Source organism: Perca flavescens, chromosome 16, assembly GCF_004354835.1.
Source record: "Perca flavescens isolate YP-PL-M2 chromosome 16, PFLA_1.0, whole genome shotgun sequence".
NCBI classification, from domain to species: domain Eukaryota; kingdom Metazoa; phylum Chordata; class Actinopteri; order Perciformes; family Percidae; genus Perca; species Perca flavescens.
Window position 1 is genome coordinate 15,444,594 of NC_041346.1, and position 22,520 is coordinate 15,467,113.

Genomic DNA, 22,520 nt, shown 5'->3' on the forward strand with positions numbered 1-22,520 from the left:
TTGTATTTATAAAGTTTGGGAAATGAAGCAAACTAGACTGAATAACACATGCATACAATGCACTATGAGATCAGTTTATTTAATATATGTTAAGTATGAAGGAATGCAGAATATTTTATACTTCATGTTTGCCTAGAATTTGGAAATCTGGTCTCACACTTGTGTGGACCATCTGCATATGGATGGTCTTGGCCTGTTTAGGCTGGGTATCTACTGTATCATCTCTCATCTATCATCGGTGTAGATGTTTGTTGGACATAATTTAGTTTTTCTAAATGTATAAATAATATTTGAGAATGTATTAGCAGTAAGGCAAAATTTATTAAAATATCTGCAGGCAAGTCTAGTCACAGTTTCAGCTGTGCCACCATCCCTTAAATATTATTTTACAGCATAGCTGCACATTCATTTTTCATTGTCTTGTAAAGCTGCCATACCGGTTCTTTATTGCAACACTTAATAACAGGTTTATGAAAATTAGTAGTACCCCGATAAAAAAAATCCTTAATTCAAATTTAAGGAAATATATTTAGCTTAGGTATTATCAGAAAAACAAATAAGTTCTCATACACAATAGCCCCATTAATATTGTGCAATGCTATAACAGCTGTAATTTATACATTTGTTTGACTTGGTGAACAGAGAAATCTGGAAGTATAATTTTGAAATTGATGTAGGATACTCTTTAAAATGTTATCTGTTTGAAGTTACAAGGCGTGACATCTCCTGTAAATCTTAGGGTAAAGGCTTTGACTTTATAAAAGGATAAAGGGTCAAAATTAAGTTGCTAATTCAAAAATTGACGAGATGACCCAATGCAAGCTTACAAGAATGCGCACCAGTCACACACACATAATTTGCAGTATGCAAGCCAGCATGCTTTTCTGGCTATTCTGACCCACAATCCTTTGTGCAGCATAAATGAGCATGAGGGTCAAAGTTTAAATTGCAATGTTATGAAGGAGTATTTCCCATTTGTATGCAAACTGCATGCAAGAGTACGTACCTTGTAAGGGCAGCTTCAGTACATACTTAAAAAGTAAAAAGAAAAAAGTATTCGGGAGTCCCCAGTAGTCCCCATTTTTATTGGTGCCTCGGTTACCCACAATGCAACTCAACTTCATGCCAGATGAGCCCTTTGTATAATTACGGCAGGACTACAAATAACTGTAGCAGTTGACAAGACACAAACATTGAGCATTAGTTTTATATTTGAGTTTTTACAGCGGCAAGAGAAACCAAATCTTATAGCAGCCTACTGTGAATTGGAAGTGTATACTTTTCCTAAAGCTCACGGCTAAGTGACTGAAATTCCTATACTAAGTCTCACAGTCACAAATTTAGCGATAGTCTTTAAATAATTTAGGATGTTGAGACACCATGGACACTGGCCACAGGTTTAGTACAACAGTGTAAGCCATACAATTGTTTTGCATAGTTGATAAGTCACTGTGGACAAAAAAAGGAAATACATTTAAGACCACCACAGCACATTGCTTTAGCTTCACTGCTTACAATACGTCAGTTTGTGTGTATGGTATTTATGATTCTTCTTATATGTGCACTGCCCAACACCAGCACTGTGCAGAGAATAAATACATAAATCTGTGAAATTATTGATAGTGAAATTACAGGTGCACTGCAGAATCAACGATGCATCACATGGTAGCTTTATGTGATAAACACATGTATTGTGCTTTAATGCATCATATGGTAACTTTAATTCCACAGTCTTCAGTAAATATCTAACTGATTGTGTTGCTCAGTAGATTCCTTCTTGTTCAATAAAGATTATTATCAATGGGACAGTTAATTGGAAGCCTGATAAATCTGGCAAAAGCTCCCTTGAACGCCTCGACAACAAAAAGTCAGCAAAAAGAATACAAAAAGTAAAACAAAATGTCATACAATTCAAAACAAGTGCATCTAAAGCCTGCTTGTAAAATAAAAATGTACAGAATTTCTGATTCAATTCTGGATGACTGGGAACACAGCAAAAAAAAAAAAAAAAAAAAAAAAAAAAAGGTGACAAAATCAAAATATGCTATGGAGGAAGAATAAACGGCAGAGACATATAAAGTGCAGGAAACATTCAGATGCAGAGTTCCTTTCTGCACACAAAAATACAGCAATAGTGTCTTTGTGGATCAATCAGACCCCCCCAATACCAGTGCTTTTGAGCTCCTTCTCAGGTGTAGATCCCAGAATTGTGAACTATTAACCAACACACAGACTTCAGTCTGCACAGAACACTTGGATAAAAGGAAACTTGCAGTTGTGGTCTGGTTTTAGATGCTGGATGCTCCAGATGGCAAGCTGGTAAAGAAAATGTAAGCTAGTTGTACTCCGAACCAGAGAAATAAATAGACAAAGCCAATGCAGGCCTAGTAAACCCTTTCATTACCATCACCTGTGTGCCAGTTGAAATTTGAGGCTTTGATTATCTCAATGCCGGATAAAAAAAAATTCATAAGAAGAACATAATTCAGGTAATGACTTATAACCAACCAAACTGGCAAAAGTGAGTGTCCTCTTTACACCTTACATTTACCATGCCTCTTGCACCCAGATAACATCAGGATATGGAGAAAAAAAGAAATCACATTTACACTAAGATTGTCCCAAATATCCTCATAAAATTGTGCTGACTTTGTCCCTCTATAACGCCTTTCTGCGTCAAAATCGGAGTGCTTTGTCATGTTATATATGCTGAGTTGTTATATTGTCTCACATACAAAAAAGCATGCACTGTTGTCTTAAGCTCATTATTTGTCTATGTTAAGCCTGACTAGTGTTCTGAAAGGCTGAATAATTTCTGTCCACAAAAGGACAGGAGGAGGACAATATGAGCAAATGCAGCCAAATGAAGAACAACTATTACTGTCATCTTCTGTTTTATATGGACTGGACATTTAATTGATTAAATGTCAAAGATGCATGTAAATGGTAGATGTAAAAGAGGTAGTCTGATTACTTACGCAAATTACAGTAATTGCCTCTTTAAGCCTCCCCAGACAACACTCTGAATACTTTTTTTTGGAAAGGCCGTCTTTCAAGAAATGCATAAATTACAATCAACTCTCCCACTCCTGAAGTTGTAACATGCTCCGACCTTTACGTTCCTGCCGTCCAGCAAAGTGTTCAAAGATAACCAAACATCAACTCTTATTATACCTTGAGCAACAAAAGAGGCAGCTCGTTATGGCCTTTCTGGCACAACAAGGAATGGCAACAATCAGGTAATGACACAATAATGTATGACAAAAGCCAAGTTTAAGTTGAAACCTCTGCACCAAAAGCTTCCATCTTGAAGCATCCCTGTCCCTCATTTTAGACAACACTGAGCCAGCTAACTGACTTAGCCACCCACACATATTGCATTATTTATCCTCTCATGATAATGAGCCTGAGACCTGCGTGTTGTGTGCAAACCCATACTGTGTAAATGCATATCAGCTGTGAGTCTAAAAGCTGCAAAAACCAAGGCCTGTAGGGTGAATCTGACCCAAGACCTTTTAAACCAAAATGTTTTGCTTTCTGATTGTAATTTAATTCTAGACCAACGAGTTAAATTCTGGAGAAAACACAAATCCAAGTAACCACAACTGAAGCACTATATTAGTTTCCAGATTCACACATTGTGCCATTAAAACACACACAAACTGCTCTTTACTCATTAGCATACATCTAGCAGACTAGCTTTTAGTAAACCAATGAAAACATAATAAAAAGATGTGAGGCCATGTATGTTATTACCAAATATAAAAGGTATGACAAGTGACAAGAGAAAAGTCTTCCATACATAACACCACGGCTTCACCTTCAGGTAAACTGTATCATAATCAAATTATTCAATAGATCGTATCTGCTGATCGACCACATTCTCTCTATTTTACAGTAGTTACTGTACACTAGCACATCAGGTAGTATTAAATGTTACTTTAAGATACTTTGCATTACTAAAAGGTCAAGCACAATATATCAGACCATCTAGTCTAGTCCAGACCATCTAGTCTAGTCTGCTTCTCATGATTCATTTTAAGCAGCTATAACAATACTCCGCAGATGTCTTCTGACCCGAGTCCTACTTTAGGCATTAGATTTGGTACCTAACTGCCCAAAGACTTTATTGGTTTAGTATTCTTTGTGTTGTCTGGATTTAATTTTCAATTTGTCAGTTTGTTATGCTTCCATATAAGGATGTTTCTTTTTTTTTTTAGGAGAAATAAAAAGTAACACCAGCTTGAAGGATAGTCATCTGTAAAACCAGGGTTATGGCATTTAGCTGACAAGAGACACTGCAGGAACCAATTCACCAGAGGCCAACCACAGTGGCATAAAATCGACACCACTGAGAAATGTTTGCCTTAAAAAACATTTTCCTGCAGCGTAAAAGACTCATCATGCCTCCTTTTGTTCCTGCTCTGCACTGGTGTTTTCAGCCTAGCCTGCTGTGTGAAGAGGGCTTACAACTCAGGTTGTTCCTAAATGGGGAGGCGATGGAGATGGAGGAAAAGCAGGGGTCAATCCTACAATCCCTAGGAAGTCTCCATCATGCGTATATCGTCCGTTTCTGTGGCGTCGTTCTTTGTCCAACTCACTGTGCTTGTCCACAGTCCAGCCTCCAAACAACGTTTCATAGGATACTCTGCCACCTAGTGAGGAGAGGAAGACAAGAGGGTCCAATGACAATCAAAAAAACAGACAGGTGAGGATTGTCGTGCACAAATTGAAATCAAAAATAGGATTAAATGGAGCTGGAGATAGACTCTGTGGGATTAACCTACTGTTGCTTAGTTAGAGGATTATAATGGTTATGTGACTGCACGCAGCCTATTTAACATTTCATGCCCTAATCTGAGCTGAAACTAGAATTTTGATTGCGAATTCATAAATTCTCCTCTACAGAGATTTTAACCATTAACTAAAACAAATCTGGAGGCCTCAAACGTGTGCTTTTATTTATAAAGAACAACTTCTCGTGAACGTATTTTCCTCCAATCACTCCTTAGTCATTAACTGGGAGTTAAAACTGAGGCAAAGAGAAATGCTAAGAGAAAAAAAACACAGCACAAAGGAGGACCTAGGTCGCCATCTTTCCTCTCTGGGAGAAGGAGAGGATGTTTTTTTTTTTTTTTTCCTTTCTGTGTAGATGTTTGGCAGCTAGTCAAGCTGTGGGGCCAACAGAGGGGAGGAGGACTCACTCCCTCTCACTTACAAGAAGCTTTCAATTACAAAGACCAAGTTAGTAGAAAAGAGGAACACAATTGTAATTCCTCCTAATAAAAAAATATATTACATTAATTCATTTATTTATTATGCAGGTTAAAGCCATATTGCTGAGTTCTGAGTAATGAAAACAACACTAGTGAGGCATCTACATGACTCAAGCCTTCGGTCATTGCACCCCCACCCCTCCTCCACACAGTCGCTAAAACACAGAGGATTAAAAAAGCATGATGGACTCTTCAGAAGAGCTAATTATCTTGTAATTTTGATGTCCTCTTTGTCTCCAAAGCGGAATGCTGCTGTTGTCCTTTCTCAGCTGTGATGTAAAACGCATCACTCGAGCTTCTGCGTGCGAATGTCGCCGGACAACACCATTTTGTAAACATAGCCATACTGAGAGAAATACAGAGTGTTTTGTGGAGCTAATAGGCTTAACTGGCTTTGTCTCAACTATATGGCTTGAATGTAACAGACGGTCATTAATATAAAATAGTTGCGCACTATAGTTTTAACAATATATTTATTGAAAGTTTTCCAAACAATAACAAGAACAACAACAACAATGTAATGGAGTCCTAGTAATAATAAAAATAAAAATTATAATTAAATAAATAAAAGTGATTCAAATAAGTTAATTTAGGATAGCAATTATTATACTGATGCCACATCCACAGTTGTCCACAAAAAAAAAATTAAATAAATAAAAACACAACGGATAAAAAGTACAGAGGTTTGTAGGTACAAGAGATAAACGTACTAACAGGAGCAGGCTTGGATGAAACTGTATCGTTGTCTTATATAGCATTGTGTTACACTCAACCTTCCGGCAGTTTGCCCACACTTTGGGTGGATTAGAGCCACACCAAAGCCCCAAACACACACTAGTGCCAGCAACTCCCTTAAGAACACTGCAGCACAGTTTTCAAGTTTGACCCTGGGCATCATAGTTAGGAGATATTTTAGTACGTAGAAAGGTTACGAATCCTCCCCAGCATGCATCAAAGAGGGACTGCTTTTTCTTAAGATTAAACATTATCTTTTCTGACGTTAAGTATGATGAAAGCTCTTTAAGCCACAAAGAAACCCCAGGGGACTCCGCATTTTTCCAGTGAATGGCTATACATTTATTAGCTGCAATCAGGGCTAGTCTGATAAAGCAAGTGTTGCCTCTCGCATTGATTGGTAAAACTGATAGATCCCCTAACAGCATCAATCGTGGGTCTGTTGGGATTTCCACCCCCGCAATCGCTTTAACTATGTCCAAGATGGTTCTACAGTACTGCTCCAGACCACTACATGTCCAAAACATATGTAGAAGAGTACCTGCCTCAACCTTACATCTGGGACAGTATTCCGAGTAGCTACTATTCATCCTATGAAGGCGCTGAGGTGTCAGATAAACCCTGTGAATAAGATTAAACTGCAAGAGTTTATGTCTACTGTTGTAGGAGAATGATTGGGAGCTCTTACAAATCTCCTCCCATTCAAAGTCCTCAAAAGCCTGACCAATGTCTATTTCCCACATAGTTTTTGCATTAAGAGTGTTGTTTTCTGCGAGGCTCATGAGTCTGTTATAGGCATAGGATAAAAAACCTTTAGGATTATGCTTGTCTTGTATCATACTCTCTATTTGAAAATCCTCTAAAAAGGTGAGTTTCCCAACCTGTTGCACTCTAATATAGTGTCTAACTTGTAGAAATTTAAAAAAATGTGCCGAGGGGAGCCCATAAGAGGTTCTCAGTTGTTCAAAGGATTTCAGATTATCAAGCTCATATAGATGTCCAAATGTACATATGCCTCTGTTATACCATTCTCTGGTAATGCCATCTCTCAGTGCCCCAGGTAGGACAGGGTTAAAATGGAATGGGGTAGACCTATATATTGCGCGGACACTTTGGAACTTTGCTCTGATTTCATGCCATATTTTAGATGTGTGTTTTATCATTGGGTTTTGAGTAAAACAATTTTGACTGTGATAGGAGTGAATAAATGGAATGCTTGACAATATTTTTGCTGTTTGAGATTGTTCGATCTGTTTCCAGGCTGGAGGATGCTCTAAGTTTTTAATCCAGGTCCAAACAGCTCTGGATTGTGCAGCCAAATAATATAATTGAAAGTCAGGTAGGTTTAGACCTCCTTGTTCAATGGGGCGACAGAGGGTTTTGAGTTTTACTCTGGGAACCTTACGATTCCACAGGAATCTAGAAATCAGTCTGTCCAGTTTTTTAAAAAAGGTTTTGGGGATTGGAGTTGGAAGGGATTGGAATAGGTAAAGGAATTTAGGTAGAATGTTCATTTTTATACAGTTTATTCGTCCAATCAGGGATATAGGTAAAGACTTCCACCTTTCCAAATCTGCTTCCGCTTTTCTAAGCAGGGGTTCATAGTTGAGTGAGTAAATCTGGTGTAGTTGATTGGGTATCTGTACTCCAAGATAACAGAGCTTATAGGGTTCCCAATGAAAAGAAATGTTTCCCCTCGATAATCCTTTGGCAGCTGGGTTTAGAGGCATTACCACACTTTTATGTTTGTTTATTTTGTACCCAGAAATGCAGCTATATTCATCCAACAGAGTACAAAGGGCAGGGAGAGATGACGCCACATTAGTCAAGTACAGTATAATATCGTCAGCATATAGCGAGATGATATGTTTTTCGTTTTCAACCATAATGCCCTCTATGGCTGGGTGTGCTCCAACAGCAACTGCGAGCGGTTCTACCGCCAGCGCGAAGAGGAGCGGGGACAGGGGACAGCCCTGGCGCGTGCCACGTGAGAGAGGAAAAAAGAGATGAGGTATCAATATTTGTTTGTATCATTGCTGCCGGGTTAAGATATAGCATCTGTATCATTCTTATCAAGTTGGGGCCAAAGTTCATCTTTTGTAAGACTGCGAAAAGAAAAGGCCATTCTAAGTGATCAAATGCCTTTTCGGCGTCTAAAGAAAGGGCAACGACAGGCATGTTAATTTGTCCGGCACAGTGAATAATATCAAGAAACCTACAAATGTTATCGGAGGAAAAACGGTTTTGAATGAAGCCAGTTTAGTCTTTATTTAAAAGGCTAGGGATCACTTTCTCCAGTCTGGTAGCTATAACCTTGGTAAATATCTTGTATTCTGACGACAAGAGGGCTATGGGCCTATAGGAGCCACAGAGTTTTGGGTCTTTGCCTGGTTTTAGCAGAACAGTAATCAGTGCCTGTTCTAAAGTTTTAGGTAATTGGCGGATTTCAATTGCATGTTTAAACATTTCCATTAAAGGTGAGAGTAGGGTAGATGCAAAGGTTTTATAAAAATCCATTGGGAATCCATCTGGCCCTGGCGATTTTCCTGCTGAAAGCTTTCCAATTGCATCTAAAACTTCCTGCCTAGTAATGTCTGCCTCTAGTCTATCCCGTGTCTCCGCAGCCAACCCCGGAACAGCCAGACCCTCCAGGAAGTTATTCATTTTGTAAGTATCTACACCCTGGGAGGAGTAAAGGTCTTGATAGAAATCTTTAAAGGTTTCATTAATAAGTCTGGGATTATTGATTATCGTGGCATCCTCTTTGGTTTTAACTGAGGGAATGCATCTTGAGCTTTCAGATCTGCCAGGCTAATAGTTTACCACTTTTATCCCCATGTTCAAAATACTGTTGTTTAGTTCTGGCCAAGGCATTTTCAACCACCCGAGTGGTTAACGTGTTGTATTCGGTTCTTTTGTTATTCAGCAGATGAAAGGTCATTTCATTATGAGTCTTTTCAAGTTTCCTAATCTCTGATTCAAGTGTGTTAGTTTTCATCATGTAATGTTTTTTTTTCCATGATGCATAACTTATAGTTTCACCTCTCAAATAGGCTTTTAAGGACTCCCATACAGCGGCGGGCGAGGCGGTTCCTTTATTAATGCTAAGAAAACTGTCTATCTTGCGTCTTATAAGAGCATTATAATCTGCGTCAACAAGCAGGTGTGTGGGGAATCGCCATAGCCTGCTATTACGGGTGGTGGTCTTTAGAGCCATCAGGAGCATGAGAGGGGCATGGTCCGAGTGAGTCATGACCAAATATTCACATGAGGAAATAAAATGGATTCCGTCAGCATGAATGAGAAAAATATCAATTCTAGAATAGCTTTTATGAGCATGCGAGTAGAAAGAGTACTCGAGCAGCGATTTGTGCCTAACTCTCCATATATCTACAAGATTAAAATCTGCCATTTCTTTTTTGAGTGCCTTAGCTGCTTGAGAACAGGTTTTGGAATTTGAGGAGGACCTATCTTTGGAAGGGTCCAAAACTAAGTTTAAATCCCCACCTATAATGAGTTCACTAGGAGGGCAAGTGAATGTGAAAAACAAACTCTGGAAGAATTGAGGGCAATCATAATTTGGGCCATAAACATTAACTAGTGTGATAGATTCACCTGCTATGGAGCCTTTAAGTATCAGGTATCTTCCCTGCTTGTCTCTCTCAATATTATCCACCTGTAGCGGGACATTTTTACCAATCAATGTGGCCACACCTCGAGATTGGGATGTGAAGGAGGAATAAAAGATCTGCCCCTGCCATTGACGTGTCAGTTTGGCATGCTCTGCATCCGTTAGGTGGGTCTCCTGTAGTAGAGCTATGTCTATTCTGTGGTTTCTCAAAAAATTAAGTACCTTCTTGCGTTTTGTCGGATTATTGATGCCATTGGTATTCCATGTTAAGAATCTAAGTACTGCAGCTGTCATATCCTTTATCTATTTCTCCCATAAAGTAACTACAGTCGGAGGTAACCAATTAGAGCAGCTGGCCGCTGTCCCATCTGGAAGATACACTTCTATCTCTTGTCCATTGAAAATAGATGATACATGGAAATGAAAGAGAAAAAAAAAGAAGTGTGAATGAAGTCAAACTAAACCCTATAGTCCCCCTCTTGACCTTCTTCCTCCCCAACTGAGGAAGTACCAAACCCCTATTCCTCCTGACGCTTTTTTAATGCAGCTATAACCTATTTTGCTGCATTGTAAAACTGAGCCAATCCTCCTTTAAAGTTAAGTAATCTGCTAGCCATTTAACCCTATTCATAACATAAATTCGCAACCTTTTAAGTGAGAACACAACTTAACTGTGGTATATGAAAACAGTACCTCATGATAACACCACCTAGTATTAGCAACTTAATCAACTATTCTCTGTTCTGTACAACTATGTATAGTAAGATTAAAGAAAGTGATAATTATATTTGTGCAGAAAGGCATATATAAAAAAAAAAAAAAAGGGGATCACCATTAATTCACAGTATATAATAACAGTTCCGATGTTGCCCATGGTGAATATAACATTTTGGAGTATTTTATAGACCTTTTGGGCGCATGTGTGCCCCATTAACTACTCACATACTGGATCCATGATGTGAGTAAACAACTCACATAATAACTTTACATCTCGACCACTGTGATGCTGGAGGGAAACGTCCGTCTGGCCCCCAAGAGAGCAAGAGGCCCGCGTGGAAGGGACAAGATCGGGATAAATACGAAGATCCTGCGGCCAGGCGGGACCATACAAAACAGGCGCCGGGTGTGAGGAGGAATTTTCCGGGCAACCAGAGGCAGTCTTATCCGTCCCTCGCTGTCTGTATTCCATCTCCTCCGGGAGAGTGGTCCCTCTGGTACGACATGAGACAGGATCGAGGTGTTTGGTCCAGAGTATCCGGGAAGATGGTTATTCCTGGGGCAGCACGTCCGGGTGGTGTTTCCTCAGGTAATTTTCAGCAGCTTGCGGCATTGTGAAGGTGCGTCGCCCTCCCTCAAGGTCCATCGAAAAGGTGGTTGGGTGTAGGAGCCTGAAAGTGATGTTCTTTTCTTTGAGTCTCCGTTTTAGTGGAACAAAGGCTTTCCTCTTTTTGTACAGGGCTGTAGACATGTCTCTGAAGATCATGATGGTTGAATTGCCGTATTGCAATGAGCTTTTTTCCCGGGCTACGTTGATGATCTTGACCGTGTCAGAGTAGCGGAGGAGCCGGATCACAATGGCGGGGGGTCTAGCGCCGTCTGCTGGGCGTTGTAACAGGGACCTGTGAGCACGCTCCAGTTTGAAAATGTCCCTGTCCATATCAAGTATCTTGGGTAGCCATTCTTGTATAAATGCCACTGTGTCCTTCCCCTCCACTCCTTCTGGGAAGCCGACCAGCCTCAAGTTCTTTCTGCGGGCTCTGTTTTCTTGGTCGTCCAGTTGTTCCCTCAGCTCTCTCAATTCACCCTGTGTTTTTCCTGTAGTCATCCAGCTCACGCTGCAAGGCAGTTAGCGAGTCATCAAACTCACTCTGTTTTCCCTCGACGCACTTGACTCGGTTACCAATGGCTTTGTTATCACTGACAATTTTCTCCATCGTTTCAGAAAGTCTAGTCAAGCGTCCCTCAATCATGGACTCAATCCTTTGTATCCCCTTTTCCATCTCGGATATGAATGAGGTAAATCGTCTGGGTTTCGAGTACATTCTCTTGCAGGCACCTCATACGGATCCAGATTTCCGATCAATGTCATCTTTTCCAAGTAACGTTTTCTTGTGTCCGGTAAAAGTTTGTAGTACATTTTGTTCTTTTAGTCGACTTCTTAACATTGTTTTTCTACACTATTATTTTCGTGTAACTGTAACGTAACTGTAACTGTAACTTCTGTTCTCTATGGTAACTGTGGCCTCACAAAATGGCGGCATCCTCTTGTTTACGTCCCAGATTGCACCGCGCAGTGACGTCGGTTGCCGAGCCCAATTGTGGGGGGTTGTTAGCTAGTGGCGCTTTTCCATTACATGGTACCTACTCGCCTCGCCTCAACTCTACTCTACTTTTTTGGTTTTCCATTACGAAAAAAAGTACCTGGTAACTGCTAACAGGTACTTTTTTTAGTACCTGCTCAGTCGAGGTTCCAAGCGAGCTAAGGCGAGCCGAGAAGGTGACGTGAAACCCTGCAGGCTGCTGATTGGTTGGAAAGAAGTGTCACTGATCACTGCATTGCAAGCGAGAGACGGCATTTTTAAATAGTTTAGCCAGCGGTGTTTTTTTGCTGCCAGAGGCTCCACGCAGAGCTTTCTCCCTAGCATACAAGTGGCCTGATGGTTATACTGGTGCGCTGGTGTGTGCATGTGTTGTCGAGTCGCCGTATGTGTGTGTGTGGGGAGCTAGTGAGCGAGGGAGAAGTGAGAGAGTGACGGCGATTATCTCCGCAGCGAGTAGCAACTCTAGAGTCATATATATGTGAGAGAAACAAAGCGAGTAGCGACTCTAGAGTCATATATATGTGACCACGGTGGGAAATCTGGAGCAGTAAACGTTAACCATCTCTTTGATATCATGTTGTTTACGGAGACGGAGAACCAGGAAATCCGTCGGGGATATGTCAATGGGAAAAGCAAGCTACTAAGCCACGCCCACGGCAGTCGCTATGACGACCAGCCACGCTGAGGCGATACTAAAATCTGCAATGGAAAACCAAGGGGGTAAGCTTCGCTTCAGAACTCGAGCTATCTATGGCGCCATTTTGTTGCTAACTGGCCATCACCTCCTGTTAGCATTCCGCTGACCGGCATTTTTTTTTTTATGTCACTTGACTGCGAATAACTTTACATCAGAAATGTTTGAAGACTCTATTTGTCCGTTGTTTAGTTCCAAAGAAGCACGACAATGTATAAAAGGCTTCATTACCTTGTACCTCACGTTATGGCTCCGTAGCAGACGTTTTTGTAAATATAAGCTAACAATTGTGTCATAACCAAGTGACTTACTGTTGCATAGTAGAGGAATTACCGTATAGTACAGGAGAAGCTCGCAGGCAGTTTCGACTTACATGAGCTGTTTAGGTTTAATTACTAATGTTAACTAGCATATTAGTTAGCAGTAATTAGCCTGTGCCCAGGTTATCTCCTTACATACACCTACACTCTCCGTCTCTGTAAGATTGGGAATGATTGAGATTTCGCTTGGCACAGCTACCAGAAGACTTCCAGACACGTTGCTCACGTCACATTCTCTCAGTTGGAGGCTGCGCAGTAAAGCTGGCCATCACCGGAAAAGTGCTTCTAATAGCCTTCACTGGTCTCCGTCCAGAGCAACGGGGTCTATTGGTCCATTATATACTGTCTATGTGGAAAACGGACGCACAGCGAGTCGAGGCGAGTCGAGTAGAGTCGAGGCGAGTCGAGCAGGTACCATGTAATGGAAAAACGCCATAGGTCACGGTGCGGGACATAGACGGTTTTTATCTTCCCTCGTTGTTGTTCCTTCTTTCTTTTTCGGTGGCATGTTCTCACTTCCAGTGTTACCGCTTGTAGAAGCAGGGATAGTGTAAAATTATTTCACTAAAGAATCGGTAGAAGGCTAAATTCAGCAAGCTAGTGAGCGGAGGTCGGCGCCATGCGCCTGCTTCCTAGGCTTCCATAACCCAAAGTCCCATTTAAACCCATTTTTGATTTGTGTACAACAGACTTAATACCTACACGTAGAGCAGGCCCTAGCGAGCTTATGCTCAAATGATTAACGATTTTGACTTGATTTGCTTTGCTAGTGATGTAATCTTTTTTGAGACAAGGTTTTTTTTAGTACGGAAAAAAAGAGACAATATCCACTATGGTGGAGATCATGATGCCTGACAAATTAGATTTATTGTCTATTCCCTTTCGCACTACTGCTAGATTACCAAGTTTTAGCTTGAGGCATCACAACACCAGCGAGCACATTTGACAGAGTCAAGTAAAACTAAAAGTGAGGATGTACTATAAAGTTTCTACTGTATGGCAGAAGTTGGAGTTTCAAATTAAGGAAGACAACAAAAAGGCTGTCTCACTGATAACATCAGCAGCATGAAGAAATCCAACTTTTGGCAGCTCCTGTGGCCAGAAGTGTTAACTTGTTTTTTACTCCAGGTTCTCCTAATTGCCACAGGTCCTTACCTGTCACCATTTACTAAATAGCTATTTGTTTTATTTTTTACACAATGATATCACTAAGAAATAGAACATGAGTACTTATGCTCCAGCATCAAACTGAAGATGAACCTTAGGAGTTCTACATAATCACAGGTAGGGATGTAACGATACACTCAACTCACGATTCAATTCACGATTTTAAGTTCACGATACTCTCACAATTTTTTTTTTAAACAGAATGAAATGAACCTTTTATTTGTATAAACTGTGCAAAACAGCAGATGTGTCCTATTAAGAGTGTAACTGAAATAGTATTTTATCTTAAATAACAAAACATGAATACAAAATTTAAGATGAAAGAAAAGCTTGTTTATTGCTAAGGCCAAATGGTTCAATTTAAATGAGTTATTTAAAATGTAATTACAATAACTTCTAAACACTTTTTTTTCACCAGTCATTTGCTGTTAAATGACAAAAAGAAGAAACACTAGATGGTATTTCACAACAACTATGAACGCAACACAGGCTTACGGAGCTGTACCCAAACGCAACACCAAGTCCCTTCTGTTGTTTACAGCGTAGTGCTCATGCTGTCTCAAAGTGCAGCTAGTCTCCTCTGTGTCTTTAGCTGCAGATTGTTGTACGTCCCAGTGTTGGAATCCTTTCCAGTGAAATACATTCACAGTTTACACCGTTTAGCTGTCAGTATTGTAACCGTGTTTAAGCCAGCTAACATTACTAGGTAATGGTAGGCTAACGTTACCTGCTGTGTGTTAGTTAGCTGTGGGAGGTAACGGCAACAACCTATGAAAAAGAGATAAGGAGCACTTACTGGAGGTAAAGAGTCCAGGGCTTCTTTGGGGTCGAGTATGCAGTTTGTGATAGTTTTCTGTTGATCGACGTTGTTGGGTGTATCACCTCTAGACTTGAATGCGTTTTCTTTCACTCTGTCTTTAAAGGCCTCAAGCTCTGTATAGAAGACTTCTAAGTAGACATCTTGTCCCTCCTACACAGCAACCAAGGCAACAATATTAGGAAAAATATGTTACAAAACATAGCTTAAAAATGAAAATATTTTCTGAGGGGGAATTTGTTTTTTAAATTTTAATTAGGCATAGAGCCTTGCCATATATATGCTCCTGCATACAACAGAATTAAAGCCACAGATACTGTAGGTACAAAGGAAGGTGCAGTGCATTCACACACAGTATTAATCAGATGCTTGTGTCTTACTTTGGCTTTATGGAAGAACTGTCTAAAGCAGCCTCGAGGATCCTGCTGAGAGTTCGACGCCATCTCCAGGATGAACTGCATCACTACAGCTTGGTGTGCCACCTGCTCCATCAGTGCCTCTTTCTGCAGGACACAAAACCAATCACTGGTTTTGTGTGTCTCAATAAGCCATCTGTTTAACCTCTGCAACTGTCCACGAACCATAAACACTTTTTTCTCGATACACTATTTTAAAATCATGTTTCATCACTTATGCTTTAAAATGATTGAATTCTATTCTATCGATGAATTCATCGATGCAGCATGTGCTGTTGCATATGGTGTGTTTACAGCTACGTAGGAGTGTAAAATCACTGGATCATCAGTGTGCATGTTATCAGTGGCAAAGCACCTCAAAAAAAAAAAAAAAAAGATTTCTACAGAGAGGTTAGCGTTGACTTACCTTGCACAGCAGCTGGACTCTCGCAATATCAGGCGATCACTAAAGAATCGCGGGACTACATATCACACGAAAATCTTGTTGAATCATCTTGTCAGGCTTGAAGTAATGCATTTTTGTCTGAACTACCAGTGTACCGAACCAATTAACGTCCGTTAAGGAGCTACTGGAATCTACGGGCGTAGTTTAGGTGTGTGTGACGGCTGTGACGGTTCGTTCAAAACAACAATGGTAGACGTAATAGGCAGATGGTTCATCCACCTGCCAAGTTCATGCCCTTTTCCAAACAGTTTCCAATGATGGCTTCTCAGATGGTTCTGTGTTAACGAACCATCTGGCTCATCAGGTTAAGCACTGACAGCACATTGGTAAATTCTGTACTTCCAACACCTTTATATTGTGTGACACTGCGTTAGTGTAAAATCAGGACCCACTAACAAAGCAGGTAAGGCCATTTCTTAATTAGAAAGTGTAATACTGTGGTTGGCACTGAGGGAGTTTATGCTAAAACTACCCAACAACTGTATTTTCAATGTCAGAGTGAACATGTTCAGACACGTGGTTCCATGTTTACAATGCCTTTCTAGTTTGACGAGCTAAGAGGAACTACACTGGCCGTGTTCATCATCATAAAGCAATATGCCACCCACTGGAATTAGATAGCTCGTATCTGTTTCATTTGTTTTTTGACAGAAACTTAGTTCTCTGCTACAGAGGCATTAAGTATATTAGACTGTGACTATACAGACTATAGGTTTTATTGTTGAAAATAAAAAGATGAAATAACTCCGGCCTGATCCTTTCAGTACATTACCCCTTCTTGCTGTAGTCTCATGCACCACAGAATTAAGTAGTTGGCCGTTTCCTCACAGATGAGCTGAGGCGTGTCTGCGAGGAACCGCTGACTGTCGTCCCATCTCCGCAACATACCTGACAAATGGATAAAAAGCATATAGGCTATTGTTTTTGGAAGACATAAAAAAAAAAGACCATATGGGTGATTTTGCATGTTAAACTACGGTCAAAGAAAACTCAGTTGCTTGCTACTGTTTTGTGAGAATGTTACTATGTTAATAAAATAGATGTCAGAAATATTTACAGCAAACAAGTATGAGAGTTTTGTACATAGTAGTTACATTTTTTAACATTTTATCTATAATTGGAACACCTTATGAGAAGTGAGTAATTGGTGCCTGCTTTCTCATGGTAACATTTTAAACTATTTCCAAAAAGAAAGAACTTTGCATGTTTATTGAAATATGCAGATAAGCAAGAGCAAAAGATGGTGCATGTGTTTACATGGTTGCAGTAGTTTAAAATGTAGAGAGATTGTGGAGCCCACTGATGTATTTTGCATGTTTATTAAATAGGGCTGGGTACCAAATTCAATACTTTTTAAGCACTGACCGAATTGCCTCTTTAGTATAAAAAAATGCCTTGTCATTCAATTCCCAATTTCAATACCTAAGGAGTAAATCTCTGCAGCATCAGTGAGCCAATAAGCATGGAGCATGCTTCTACCAAAATCTAATAATGTTTATGATTGGCTGTCTAACATAACACGTCGTAGAGACACGCATGAAAAACTCTACTGTACACAGACGGGCTCACTTAGTAGGAGCTGAAAAATAAATAAAAAGATTTGTGCAATAATGTATAATGCAATTCCTTTTTGTTAAAATGGATTTTATGAAATTGGAATCGGAAAAAGTATCGTGCAGGAACCAGTATCAAAGTCACGGTATAGGTGTCGAACATTTTTGAACAATACCAGCCCTATTTTTAAAATAGCTGTGGATCATCATGATTTGTATTTAAGCACTATGTCACTACTATGTGTCTTGAGAAAGGTCCTTGTTACCGAAACGTTGACCGACCACATAAACCAATGCAGAGGTGACATGTGTGTGTGGGAATTTTCTGTCTTTTTTGGAAATGGAAGAATTAATTCCCTGCAACACAGAGGAGACAAAGGAAGTGGTGTGCGTGTTGCTTTCTACTCAAGATTTTAAACTATACAGCACTTCTGCTTCCACACTAAGAAAGCCTGTATTTTACATTCGTCCAGAACAGTATAGTAGTTTGCAGTACAAACTACCTGGCTGGCTAGAGGCACAAACATTTACATACAAAGTAAGGATCATTTGGATAAAACACCAACCGGAGTTTGCTGTAAAACAGTAGGTGACTTGCCTTCTTCTACCACAGTTGGGTGTAATGTGTTAAAATTCCTACATAAAACTTCATTCAGGTATGCACATGAAAACGAAATGTGATCTCTTCCAGTAAAGCTGGAGAAGAAATCCTGCCTAAACCTGCTACAATCTTCAAGCAAAAAGTGGAATAGCTCAGAATCAGAATTATATTTATTACCAAAAAAGTATGTTTTCACTTGTAAGGAATGTGTCTTTGTGTATTTGGTGCATACAATAAACATATGAAAAGGGTATAAACAATAAGTACTGCTACAGTCAAGAATATAAATACAGAATAGATATATTACAAAAATGTATGAAGACACTATAACAAACATGCAATGTAACTGTTTTAGAAAGGGAAAGAAGGAAGGCTATATGGTTAAGTGTAGGGTGTGCAAAAATATTGATCAGGGGATGTGCAAAAGTTCACATTATGTATATGTGCAATGGCCAGGGGTAACAGTTCAGGATATGCTTTAATGTAATGTGTCGTGAATGAGGGTGTGGGGTTAAGAGACTGTCAGTGGGGGTCCCAGGCCTTGTCGAAGAGGCCCACTGCAGGTGGGAAGAAACTGTTCTTGTGACCCATGAGGTTTTGGTCCTGGCGGACCGCAGCCTCCTGCCAGAGGGGAGTGTTTTCAAAAAGTTAGGTTAGTTAGGGTCCACCCTAACCCTAGCTACATGATGACATGAGTTTATTTAACTACAAACATACTAGACCCAAACCTTTTTTTACCATTAGTCTGAGGAAGATCATACTTATAAGAAACTTCATATTTGGCATCTCACTTACCAAAATACTTGAGCTCTTGGTCGTACTTTTGGAGAAATGTCTTGCACTTGTCCTGATCCATTTCTACAGGTTGGTTATGGACATTGATGATACTCTGGAATAGAGAGAAGATATTGACTAACTTTTGATAACGTTATTAAATGATTAGTAGACCGTAGGTACACAAAGTCAAATAAGAGTAAGAAAATGTTAATAGACAATCAACACAATATAAATCATTACAATATTTAGCGAGTCCAATGGCAGAGACCGAGTCCCAATACCAAGAACTCCAAGACAAGTCCAAGATAAGTCCAAGACAATAGAAAAATGTCTTGAGTCCACTCAAGTACTACAGCTCTGAAAAAAGCCAAACTGTTTGCTTACCTTATCAAAAACGTCCCAACTCCCAACAGCTCTGAGCACAGGGCTGCGGCTGGGTTCCTGACATCCCAGCATGCTCTCCTTGCGGCGCCACTCCTCCTCAGTGTGCGTGAGTTCTGTGGGGCAGGCCAGAGTCCGAGCACGTTCCTGTTCCAGGGACTCAGAGCTGTGGACGCCTAGAGAGCATAGCTGATCTTGGGCCTCAGCCAGTCTCCAGCTGGAGACGATAGAGGCCTTTAAACAGCGCTGCTGGCTCTGGCAGAGTGACGCCATGGCACAATCACAAAGGTGCGATGACTGCTGTAAGGTAAATGAAAGAAAAAGAGATTAGGACTACGTGAGAAACTGTCAGAGACTCATAACATACACATTGTGCTTTAGAGCAGGCAACTAATATTTCTTGTCTACCTACAACAGTGTTTGGTACACCTCAAAACTACTTCTACTTTCGGTTTCTTTACCAACAAAACCAGAGGTAAATTAGCTAACCTTAATGCACTTCGGTGTTTAAATCTAAACTGATGGAAAGTTTGCACTGACTTGCCTGAGAACCTGCGGATGCTCTCTTTTGCAATGAAGACAAAGGGTATAAGCTTTATAAATAGAATAGAGGAAAATATGCACATCTAACACAAAAGCAAATCAAAACTTTTACACACAAAGGGGGGTCAAATTGACAACATCCTCCTGATAATCTTATCTTTGGGGGTTTTGATCTGAAGCTTTAATTATCATACATTTTTTTCCTCCTAAAGTTTTGTATACGTAGGCCTATATAGTCGGAGAATGACGACAGTGAACAGCTGACACCAACAAACTACCCACTCACTCTGAATCACGCCAGAGCCATTAGCGTTTGAGCTTTAATAACCACAGCCATGCTGTATTTAGTACAGGGAGGGCTAAAAATAAAGCCTCGTTTCCATTTATCATGGCTAACAAACAGCCAAACGCCTTTTTTAGTCAACAACAGACACCACATACAGCTGTCAGTGTCTGAGAATACCGAGGACCTGGGAGAATAGTGAAAGTAAGCTGCTGCTCTGCTTGTTGTGGCTTCTAATCTCACCATCCCACAAATGGATGATCTCCCTCTGGTGCTGATTTTAGCCACGTCCTGACAGGATGAGGATAAAGCAAGTGATCTGTTTTCTGTATAACCACGCGTTAAAGTGGAATATACGGTTAGTTAGCTTGATTGTGCAACTCTGGGTTTGCATGAGGTCAGCATTCATTCACTTCAGCATGCAGACTGGACACATTGGTGTTGTGCACGATGCGGGTTATTGGCTAAATATGATAGCTAGCTGATAAGGTAATGACAGAACATGTAGAAAACTAGGCAACAAAATACATTAGCTACTATTGGAAATACAGATACGAGCCTGTACGTTGCTAATGTTAACTTGCCAAGCAATCGAAGTTGGAATGAACTCACTTCACTTACCCCCAACCAGCTTTAGCTAGTTAGCATTATTTTAATACCATTAAGTTACCTCTGCGATGTATCTTCCGCCAACAACCCGGCCGCTAGCATGATCTAATTACCTGCTGGTGAGGATAAACACCACTAAAGCCATTGGCTGCTGAAGCTGGGTAAACGCTCGACTCTTCATCGTGGTACATTGAAGCCCCGTTACCCAGCCACTCCATCGCTGCTACGCAACTAGCTGGCTCTCTTTGCTATGGGGTCCGCTAGCTAAAGCTAGCTGTGTTGGAAGAACCGCAAACAGTATTTATCTCTGTGGTCAGCTGTTTGCCAGAGATATGTATGATCTAAATGTCGGTCTGAAAAGTCAGCAAAGCCGACTGGGGAATATGACGCAGCAAGTCGGGGAGTTCAGCTCCTGTAAATAAGGTTAGTCACTGGCCGTCTTCTTCTTCGTCGTCTTCTTTTAGGGCAGTTAACAACCAGCGTATTAGGTGCATTACCGCCACCTTCTGTTGCAGCTCGGCTGAGACAGTGAGGTGAAACTTTGTTTCTTACTTGTTGATACTTTATTAATTTGACTAATTTTATGAGGCTGTAAAAATAAATAAAAAAGCTAGACGGATGCTCTATATACGTGATTGATGTTTACAGTAACTTACTTTTTACGCAGCACTACCTTTTCCAAAATCCCAAAAACGTCTATTTGGATTTATGCTAATTGAGTATCATGGTCTACCTCAACATGTAGGTAATATTGTATTCGTCTGTGAATTACTTTTTGGTCATCAACTGTTCATGCACAAAAACGTGTGCATGTTGTTTATTTGTTGTAATATCAATGCTGTACGGTCATATTTAGAGAACTAAAAGATTTTGCTATTGTTATTATTATTACTGTATTATTATTATTATGAATAAAAAAAAAGAAGAAGAAGAAGTAGAAGAAGAAGAAGAAGAAGAAGAAATCAAACCAATCGCAATACATCCATACAGTTACAGTTTTTTCTGATTGCTAAACAACAGTGGGCACAACTGGAGTCACATGTGCAAAACTCAAACTACAGTCTGCACTACCAACAGTCACCTGAGCTAAACAGTTCACATCAGCTGCAAAACAGGCTCAGTGCAGCCAAACACTATGCACAAGCCTCACTGAGATAACACACACTGTCACTCAGAACACACTGAGGGTAAAAACACTAGCGTCAAACACCAATACAGAAATTACAAACTTTTTCATCTTTACAGTTTGAACTATTTGAGTGACTTGACACTACTCAATAGTTTATTTAAGGAAAAAATATAGATTGTATAGCATGACAATTTTTACATAAGGTAAAAAAGAAGGAATGAAAATCAGCAGTTTTCTTCAATAAAGTATTTTGTCTCTAGTAATTTATGGAATTACTGGGGGAAAAAAACTAAAGGTACATACGTAACAGTAACAAAGAATAGTGTGACTAATCCTGCCTCGCTCCAGCATCATGTGGCAAGTTTTCTTCATCACATTGGATGTCTGAATCATCTCTAAATAAAAATTAATGTGGTGTTTCTATTGCTTTCACCGCCATTACTTTCTGAAAAACAGTAAGAACACAGTTTTACTAATGTAAAGATAGTCTTTTTCACTTTTTTTTTATAGCTGTATACATAACCTCAGACATCTTACCTGGACATATTGGTATCTTTGCTCTTTCACTTGTTTCTCTCAAACTGTACAGTGTATAATTGTTTCATTCTTATTTGGTGTTTGTATACAAAAAAAAGGCTTTCTGAGCTTTCTCTATATAAATACCATATATGTTCACTAACTGGTCTAAAATAAGACACCTGCTTAGGCTTTCAGCTAAAATTGCAATCAGCAGTGTTTGATAGGCACCAGACTGAAATCTATTCTGTTTTGAATGCGTGGTTAACAGTTTTGACAGCAGTGTGTTAGCATTTGAACAAAGTG

General features: G+C 40.0%; 1 protein-coding gene across 3 annotated transcripts; it reads right to left on the minus strand.

The window, feature by feature from the left end:
- Positions 1 to 1,056: 1,056 nt before the first annotated feature.
- Positions 1,057 to 21,050, minus strand: cdc37l1 (cell division cycle 37-like 1). Of its 3 annotated transcripts, none has more exons than XM_028600940.1 (7): positions 20,683 to 21,050; positions 19,138 to 19,431; positions 18,772 to 18,865; positions 16,595 to 16,710; positions 15,342 to 15,464; positions 14,941 to 15,114; positions 1,057 to 4,655 (listed from the first exon to the last, which is right to left on the minus strand). In XM_028600940.1, the coding sequence occupies exons 1-7, from the start codon at positions 20,785 to 20,787 to the stop codon at positions 4,539 to 4,541; spliced, it is 1,023 nt and encodes a 340-aa protein (XP_028456741.1). In that variant the 5' UTR covers positions 20,788 to 21,050; the 3' UTR covers positions 1,057 to 4,538. The 3 variants fall into 3 exon arrangements, with proteins under 3 accessions (XP_028456741.1, XP_028456740.1, XP_028456742.1); XM_028600939.1 differs by having other exon boundaries at positions 19,138 to 19,434; positions 20,683 to 21,049; XM_028600941.1 differs by lacking the exon at positions 20,683 to 21,050 and adding an exon at positions 20,582 to 20,646 and having other exon boundaries at positions 19,138 to 19,434.
- Positions 21,051 to 22,520: the final 1,470 nt, after the last annotated feature.